The following is a 10,171-nucleotide window of genomic DNA, read 5'->3' as shown; positions in this document are numbered from 1 at the left end:
TCTTGAGTTGAACTTGGGTCTTTGTCTTGGACTATAAAATGCACCATTAAGACACTCAAAACTCACTAAAAACACTATAAATGGATTATATTTGATCACATTTTGACAGCCTAAAAATATGGAATCTACAATATATATTCTCAAATCACCTATCATACATTCTATGATTTATAAGTTAGATGAATATGAAATGAAACATGTTTTTTTTTAACAATTGGCTAACAATTAAAAGTTGTGACTTGTGATTAAACCAATTAAAAGGGTGCTTAGAGGCTCTTCTATTTTTGGGGTACAAGTTGATAATTTGAATCCATTAATTATGATAGGCCAAAAATGTATTGACCTCTTGTAATGGTTTAATTTATTAATTAGCCAAGTATAATTAATTAACCAATTTAACATGCAACTGCGTGGTAGTACAAACAAATCACCAATAAACTAAAGTGCAGTGAAAAATAAATTGATACGGTAATTTGTTTACAAATGAGAAAAACCTCTAAGGCAAAAATTCCACCGGGTGATTTTAAGGTCACCACTTCCGAGAATCCACTATTATCAAAACAAGCGGTTACAAGTAAAGGAATCCTAATACCTTCTACCAACCTACAGTTGAACCCTTACCCCAATACCCAATTGGACTTGTTTTGTAGTGACAATCTCTCCTTTTGATGCACGGCTCCCAGTACGTGACTAACCAATTACGTGGATCCCAGTACGCGACTTTAATCACCAACTTGAGAAAGATATTGGCTGCAAAGTTCTTTAGTTCATCCATACGATGAAGATCAAGAAGATGCTTGGTTACAAAACCCTACGGTGCACAAACACAGTAGCTTCTTCACAATAAAGATGAATTAGGAAAAATTTTATCTTCAGTCACAAATAACTTTTGCAACTTGCGCTCTCAGCTGTGTCACCAAATACGGCCCTTAAAATAATCCTTTTATATGTCTAGGGTTATGAGAAAAGAAGGCCCAAAGACATATCCACGGATTGGAATCAAAACAGATTTGAAATTCTGTTTTTTTTAAACCTCAACAGATAGCAGGTGTCGAGAAGCTGTCGAGCAGCTGTTGAGCCACAGGGCTGGAACAACTTCTTAAGCTCGATAGATGTTAGCTGTCGAGCTTTAATGACATGCACTTCTTCAGCTTAAATCTTGGACAGACTTGCATGGCTTTAACACTTGATCTTGAAATCTTATTTCTTGAAGTATTAAAAACATCCTAGATCTACCTAAATACAAGCAAAGTGCGTTTTGTCAAAGGATTAGCCAATTATATAAAAGAATGACATATGTTCTTAACAAGTGAACCACATATGTCTAACAAATTATAACTAGCATTTAACTCCATGCAAACGCATGGATGTATTTAAAATTAAACAATTTTTATTTTATAAATATAAATAATTAGTCAAATTATTATTATTAAAAAAAAAACATGAAACACATGCATGAATGCATACGTATGATACATTTAAAATTAAACACAAGTTTTATCATAAAATATAGATAATTAGTTAAATTATTTTTTAAAAGTAAATATAATTAGTGACATGTTAAAATTCTTACCTAAATTTAATATGATCATTTTTTTCTCTAATTTTTAATAAGATAGAACGTGTGGTGATTTTTATTTTATTTATTTTTTGAGAAATATGTGGTGATTTTTATTGAGTATATGTAATTGTTTTTTTTTAATATAGTTCATTAATATTAGATTCTTAGTATTTTGCACTCATTAACTCACTTGATACAAATATTAAAAAACTTAAGTAGACACATGGCACACACTTAATTAGATAATTATAGTGTAGTCCCCACATAAATTTAGACACGTGTAAAATTGGATTATAATTTCAAATTCTAATCCAACTTTCTCTAAGTTATTACCTATTAATATATATATATATATATATATATAGATAAGGAAGTCATAGAAATGATGGTTTTAGGATTCACAGGAAAACTCCTGCATTGGTGGAACAACTGCCTAACTGAAATGTCTAAAGAAGACATCAAGCATGCAGTGCAAAAAGATGAGGAAGGAACCCCCATCTTTGATAATGTTGATAGAGGAGTTCCTGATGGTGTCAACACCCTGATCTATACAATCATGAAACACTTCATAGGAAAACCTAGCAACATCACATCTAGGATTTACGAGCAGCTAAATAACCTTAGATGTAAAACTTTAGGAGACTACCGGTGGTATGAAGATGTTTTTATTACCCGTGTCATGCATAAGAGTGATTGTAACTCTCCGTTTTGGAAGGAGAAGTTCATTGATGGATTACCAACACTCTTTGGCCAGAAAGTCAAGGAAACCCTTTGTAGCCCCTTAGGTGTCATAGATTATGATAACCTAACCTATGGAGACATCTCTAGCACCATTCGAAGTGAAGGAATGAAGATGCACCATTCTGGAGGGTGCTAACCTCCCAAGGTTCGGGGCTCCTAATGAACTCAAACTTAACTGACTGACCAAAGGGATAGGTTGTGATTCCTTCATTGTTTGTGGTGAAGTGAAAGGGTATAACAAACATAAGAAAGGGTTTCCTAGGATGACCCTATTTGTAATGTTTTTAACAAGGACAAATTTTGTCTTGAAGGATATGCCATCTTGGCAAACCTCGGCTCGAGGGAGATTGAATTCAATTTGCATTCTTCCACCACTTGCGGATGTCAATTGTTCCGTAGACTTCTTGAAGTACTTGGAGGGAATGATTCCTTCTTGAATGCAGTTAAGATCAGCACCTGAATCAATTAAGGCTATGACCTCGAATTCAAAATCTTTGTTAATGACAATCCTGACTTTGGAATGCCATTTGTGGAAGTTAATCCTACTGATGGTATCTAAGAACAATTCTCTGGATGGCTCTTGGATAAGGTCAGCTGTAGGGTTAACTATTTCATTAGCTTCATCATCAGAAGGGTTTTGAAATGAGGGACCTTCCTCATTGTCTTGATGAGCAGTGTTTTCCAACTGTTGGACTCTTCGATTAAGGAGATCATAATCAACCCTGAGAATGGTTAGTTCTTGCTTTAGGGTTCTGACTTCTGACTTGGTCTCCTTATTTTCTTTCTGAAGGTTGTTGATCGTAACTTCCTTCTTGGATGGGGTAAACCTATTGTTGATTTTCTCTAAATCTACCTTTGGTTGCTGGATCCTTAGTTCAGGTTTACTGATTTCCTTTACTAAGGTCTGATGGAATTGGGTAAGCTTCTGAGCTTTAATGACTAGATCTTCTATTGCCTTTATAAGGTCTAGAAGGAGCTCTTCTTGCTTGTTGAGGACATTGATGGTTTTGTTCCCACAACAACCATCCTTGCATGGTGTGGGTTCATCCGGGCCACTAAAGGTACTGGTTCTAGAGGGTTCAGAGGATGACCTATAGATTTCTTTGAGTTCACGGTCACTAGCACTACTGAATGACTCACTATCAGAGTGGTCAAGTTCTAGCAACTTAAAGATCTCATGCTTATTGGATTGGTCACTAATGAGGGTATTGATAAGAGATTTGGCCTTAGCTTTACACTCGCTTTTGGAATGACCTTTCTTTCCACAATTGTAGCATTTGTCTGATGCTTGTGGAATGGATTCCTTGGACTTTCCTTTCTTATAGAAATCATCAGTCTTGTACTTCTGTTTTCTATAATACTTGGCTATTTTCTTCCTATGGGGTTTCTCAGAGGATTCCTTTCTTCTGTGCTTAGATTTCCTCTTGGAAGGTTTGACTGAGGGTAAGCCATACTGTGTACAAAAATGTCCCATTTCGTACTTGGCTTTGTTCTTGTTAACTTGGCTTTGAATTTTGAGATCTCTGCACATCTTCATTCCTTCACTTCGAATGGTGCTAGAGATATCTCCATAGGTTAGGTTATCATAATCTATGACACCTATATATATATATATATAGATGACTTATAAATTTGAATTTTTTTAGTTATATGATTATGGTTTTTTTATGATTTATTATATTGGACTCCTCATTTTCTACACTAAATTAACTAATTTGGCATAAAAATTTAAAAATTTAGATTAGATGAGACATGTTGCGCAAAATTAAATTCTAATTGAAATTCAATTTTTACACTAAATTAACTCACTTGGCACAAAATTATAAAATTTAGATTAGATGAGACATATGGAGCAAAACTAAACTCTAATTGAATTTCAATTTGAAATTTAATTGAATTTTCTCTTTGCTTTACCTATTATTATATATATCTATATATAGATTTGAGATTACTACATTTTCTAATCATAAAAAAAACTAAGGGTGTGATGGGATGCGTTTGTGGTTGAAATAATTTTTTTCAATACCCCTAGGATTTTTTGTGATTGAAAAATGTAAAAATCTAAAATTATAATGGATGCAAATTATTAAGATTTATCAAAAAAAAAAAAAAAAATAGAAGAGCCTCAGAGCGTGCATGGAGGCTAGTATTTCTTAGATAGCTTGCATTTGACTTTGTTATTTCCCTTTCTAAGAAGGTTTGGGTGCGTGTGAGGAATCATGAGTAGCAGGTACAATCTTTGTTGAGTTTGGATGGTGGCACTTATATCTCAAACTTTTTATCTCTCCCCGTGCATTCTTTGTGGTTGTGATAAATTTAATGAATGGTTTTCAGTGAGATCTAAAAAGGCTCTTATGAATTAAGTATTTTCAACTATATACATAAAATATATTTAGAGTAATCAAATTGTCTGTAGCTTTGTAATCTTAAGGACTGTTGTGATTTTTGGAGATACTAATATTTAAAATAAAACCAAAGAATACTAACTTGGGTATAGATGCATTCTTATCTCATGGCTATTTAGTCACAATGTTCAAAAATCAATTATTATTTGGTAGATTCGGAAGTTCAAGTGAAAACTTGAATTCCGTGATCATGAAGCAAAAACCAAAAAAAAGCTTTGCAGGTTATGCTTTTAATTACATGTTTTTTAAACATTGGCACTAAGGTCGTAAACAGTGGGTTAAATTTAGTTTTTAGTCTGTAGGTGAAAATATGCATAAATTTGTTGAGGAGTAATTTTTTTTTTTTTTGGATGGTGACCATTTAGATTTTGTCATTTTTAATTAAAAAAAAAATCCTAGAAGGTAGCCACTTAGTCCTATAATATAACCCCTAAGTACACATCCATAACAAATTTTCAAATGGATAAAAAAGCAAAAAAAAAAAAAAAAAAAAAGGAAAGGTGCTCACAATTATTTTGTTTTGTTGTCAATTTTTTTTTAATGAGAAATGCCTTATTTTCTTTTTAATCATAAAAGGTAGCCACTTAGTCCTATAATGTAGTCACTAAGTACACTACAAGGGTCGTGGACTACATTGTAATGAAATTATGGGTAGTTGTAGTTGGGGGTAGCTGAGTTCGAGGACAGCTCTGCCTCCAAAATAGAGAAAGAATGGAAATGAGAAAGGGAATTAGAGAATTAGAAAGATATTGACTTGGTAACAATTGGCTTGTTGTTATTCATGAGCCTTTAGCCCTTTATACAAGATTGAATGCCCTGTTCTACCCCAAAACTGCCTCCACTCTGTACCCTAACCAACTAACCACCTCAGCCTAACGAACTACCTATTATTCATAGTTAAACCTACTAACACACCCAAGTAATAAAACCACTATACAACACCTAATACAACCAACATACAACACCCAATGCAATAACAGTAGGTACAAAAGCATTATAAAAGTAATCCTAACAATACCCCCTCCTTTAGAGCACCTTGCCCACAAGGTGAGGAGATTTGGCCTGCAAATCATATAGGATTTCCCAAGTAGCATCTTCCTTGCACTCCCCTTGCCACTGTACTAGAACCCGAGTCACAGTCCTACTTCTTAACTGAATAGATTGTCTGTCTAAGATCAGCATAGGTTCAGGGGTAAGCACTAAATTTGCATTCACAGCAAGTAGTGTAGGCCTAGGAACCACCTTATCTCCCAACTTAGCCTTGAGACAAGACACATGAAACACAGGATGAATGAGGGAGCCAGAAGGCAAGTCCAATTTATATGACACCTCTCCAATCTTTTGGATGACTTGAAATGGCCCATAGTACCATGAAGCTAGCTTTCCAAGTTTCTAATGGTGCACTGATGACTGTTTATATGGCTGCAACCTTAGATACACCCAATCCCCCACTACAAAGACCCTTTCCACCCTTTTTTTGTTTGCAAACCATCTCATCCTCTCTTGAGCAGCAAGCAGATTCTGCTTAAGCAAGGACAAAAGCTGTTGTCTGCCCTTAAGTAACAAGTCCACTGCCCTAACCCTTGTAGTACCAGCTACATAATCAAGAACCCGATGAGGAGGGTAACCATACAGAGCCTCAAAGGGTGTCATCTTAGCAGTAAAATGGAAATTGGTGTTAAACCAAAACTTTGCCAAGGGCAACTGCTCAACCCAGGTAGTAGGCTTGTCAGTTGCAAAAGCTTTTAGGTAGTGTTCTAGGCTCTTATTGACCACCTCAGTTTGGCCATCAGACTGAGGGTGGTAAGCAAAAGACATATTCAAGGTTACCCCTTGCAATCTCATCAATTCCCTTCAAAAATGAGAAGTGAAAACAGGATCTCTATCACTAACAATGGTGGAGGGCATACCATGCAATTTGAACATAGATTGTAAGTAGACATTACCCACCTTGGCAGTAATGTAAGGATGAGAGAGAGCCATAAAATGTGTATACTTGGTAAGCCTGTCCACTACCACCAACACCATAGACTGCATATGAGACTTGGGCAGGCTTTCCACAAAATCCATGCTCACATCTAACCATGGTTTTTCTGGAATAGGCAGGGGTTGCAGTAGCCCAACTGGAAAGCAAGTCTCATGTTTAAGCTTCTGGCAAACATCACACTCTTTCACATATCGCTTTAAGTCTTGCCTCAATCCAGACCAGTAAAAATCCCTCTGAAGCCTCTGCAATGTTTTGAGGTAATCGAAATGGCTCCCTAAGGGGCTGTCATGCACTTGCTGCAAGACCACAAACTTCAAATCACCATTAGACTCACCCAAATACAGTTTTCATTTATAAAAGAGCAACCCATTACAAGAGGTAAACCCAGGAGGAGCATAAGAACTTGACCAAATAGCCTGCATAATAGACTGAATCTTAGGATCAGAAGCATAGCTTAACTTAAGATCAGACAGCCATGATGGAGTAGGAAATTATATAATGCATAGGGTTCCTTCTGAAGTATGTGAAACACTAGAAATAGATGATACACTTGGAATAGAAACAAGGAAATCAGATTGGAAAGAAGCAGTAAATTCATCACCTGACCTTCTGGAGAGTGCATCCGCCACCACATTTTCTTTACCTTGCTTGTACTCCACAATGAAAGCATAACCAAGCTCCTTGGTTATGCTGGTGTGCCCACCCTCTGCTCTAAGAGGTATTTTAAACTTTGATGGTCTGTTTTAATAACAAATGGTCTCCCTAACAAATAGATTCTCCACTTCTTAACTACCACCACTAGAGTTAGTAATTCCTTCTCATAGGTAGAAAGTGATAGCTTATTACCTTTCAGGGCTTGACTATGAAAGGCAATAGGCCTATGATCTTGCATTAGGACAGCCCCTAAGCCTACACCAGAAGCATCACACTCCACAGTGAAAGGCTTTGTAAAATTGGGCAAAGCCAATACACCTGAGATAGCCTCCTTAAGTCTCTGAAATGCAGTGGCAGCTTCTAGAGTCCAAACAAAGGAATCCTTCTTCAATAGAGCAGTCAAGGGTGCAGCCGTGTAACAATTTGATCATAGTCTTTCAAACAAACTTCTTATAGTACCCAGTGAGACCTAGGAAACCCCTCAAAGCTTTAACATCTCTAGGGACAGGCCATTGCTACATAGCGGCAGTCTTTTTTGGGCCAGTTCTCACTCCCTCACTAGAAATAAGGTGACCTAAGTACTTCACCTCCCCATAAGCAAACATACATTTGGATTTCTTAGCAAATAGCTGGTGTTTGGCCAAGGTCTCCAAGACTAATCTGAGATGACCAAGATGATCAAACAAGGATTTACTATACACCAATATGTCATCAAAAAACATAAGGACAAACTTCCTTAAGAAGGGCTTGAAGATGTCATTCATTAATGATTGAAAAGTAGAGGGAGCATTAGTTAAGCCAAAGGGCATCACCAAGAACTCATAATGGCCCTCATGTGTTCTAAAAGCAGTTTTGGGAATATCCTCTTCTTTCATTCTAATTTGATGGTAACCAGACCTCAAATCCAATTTAGAAAACACACAAGCCCCATCCAACTCATCCAACAACTCATCAATGACAAGGATTGGATACTTCTCCTTAATAGTATCATGATTCAATGCCCTATAGTCAATGCACATCTCCAAGACCTATCAGCCTTCCTTACCAAGAGAATAGGTGAAGAAAAAGGACTAAAACTATGCCTAATTGAACCAACAGATAACAACTCTTGAACTATTTTCTCAATTTCATCTTTTTGATAAAAAGGGTACTTGTAAGGTCTTTGGCAGATTGCTTGAACGCCCTCCTTAAGCTGTATTTGGTGTTCATGCCCCTTGATGGGAGGTAAACCTAAGGAGTAGCAAAAATAGACTCAAACTCTAGCAGCAGATCAACAACCTGAGCAGGAACTTGGACAACCTAATCTGTAGAATAAGCAGTAGTAGGACATGCAATTTGTAAGACCAGTCCCTTATTCATAGGTGCCTTCAAGAAATGGTTGCCTTCTTAAATGTGAGAACTTGCTTCCCTCAACCCATGCAAGAGCACAAAATTTTGTCCATAAGAAAAACACATAGTCTGTAGCTTGAAGTCCCATTGAATGACTCCAAGAGTACTTAACCATTGGGTCCCTAATACTAGATCGCACCCTCCCATAGGCAATACATATAACTGAACCAAAAATTGATGCCTTTGAACACAAAGAGAAACTGCCTCACACAACCCTTGAGTCCTAAGCACATCACCATTAGCCAACTTCACTTCCAAAACTTGAGAAGTGTCCACAGGAATGTGCAACTAAGAGAACAGTGAAGTATCCACAAAATTATGTGTGCTACTTGAGTCTATCAAAATCACCAAGGATCTATGCTTAATCCTTCCCATCACCCTCATGGTACCAGAAGTAGGAGTACCACTTAGAGCATAAAGGGTGATTCCAGCTTCTTCAACACTGCCCTCTTGACCATTCAAAGAACAATCAACAACAGAATTCTCACCCCCCTCTTCCAATTTAGCAATTCTTATTCCTAAACTATCATTAGGCACACACTCCACACAGTCAAGAAGAAACAACATGGCATTTTTGCACTTATGTCCAAGATCCCATTTCCCATCACAATTATAACATAATCATTTTTTCTTCCTTTCTTCCATTTGAGTAGGTGATATTCTTTTAATTGGCAATTTATTAGTCTTGCTATCTATCAAAGGAAGAGCTTTGGGTGGACCAAGTATTGACGGCTTACCTTGTTCCATCTGAACCTTAGAAGACTTCTTACAGCTCCAATTGTATTCTTCTTCAATCTTGGACAGTCCAAAGGCTTCATTTAATGATTGAGGATTGAGCATACGAACAGGGAGCCTTATCTCATCCTTCAAACCACCGAGAAAACAACTCAACTTGTGTGTTGGAGATAACCCTTTGATCCTATTTGACAAGACCTCAAATTGAGCTTTATACATTGCCACAGAAGATGTTTGCCCCCACTTGGTTAACATTTCCATAGGATCATCATATGCAGTTGTGCCAAACCTCACTTGCATAGCTTGAACCAAAGACTCCTAGTCACAAAACACCCCAGTTTCTTCGCTTTCTTGGAACCAAATCAGTGCTTCTCCCTCCATATGAAATGAAGCAAGCATTAATTTCTCTCCAATAGGGGTATTATAGTATCTGAAGTACTGATTAGCCTTATACATCAAACTCGTAGGTTCTTCACCAGAAAATTTGGGAAATTCCAACTTCATGGGCCGAGACATAGGCAACATTGCAAAATTAAGTTTGTGATTTTCCCCAATTCTCTAAGATTGGAGTGATCCACCCTGGTCTAAAGAACTCAATTTCTGCAAGATTGTAGTCAACTGTTGACTCATTTCATTCAACGTTCTCGTATGGATCTATTGAATGGTTCTCATCTCTTGTAACTCCTTTGTGTGATGATT

General features: G+C 36.8%; 1 protein-coding gene across 1 annotated transcript; it reads right to left on the bottom strand.

Annotated features, from left to right (window-relative positions):
* Nucleotides 1-8,734: 8,734 nt before the first annotated feature.
* Nucleotides 8,735-9,772, bottom strand: LOC142635577 (uncharacterized). Its single transcript, XM_075809712.1, has 3 exons — nucleotides 9,475-9,772; nucleotides 9,116-9,255; nucleotides 8,735-9,025 (listed from the first exon to the last, which is right to left on the bottom strand). The coding sequence occupies exons 1-3, from the start codon at nucleotides 9,770-9,772 to the stop codon at nucleotides 8,735-8,737; spliced, it is 729 nt and encodes a 242-aa protein (XP_075665827.1).
* Between the last annotated feature and the right edge of the window lie 399 nt (nucleotides 9,773-10,171).

The sequence above is a fragment of the Castanea sativa genome, chromosome 5, assembly GCF_040712315.1.
Source record: "Castanea sativa cultivar Marrone di Chiusa Pesio chromosome 5, ASM4071231v1".
Taxonomy (NCBI): Eukaryota; Viridiplantae; Streptophyta; class Magnoliopsida; order Fagales; family Fagaceae; genus Castanea; species Castanea sativa.
This window is presented reverse-complemented; position numbering and strand designations above follow the sequence as displayed.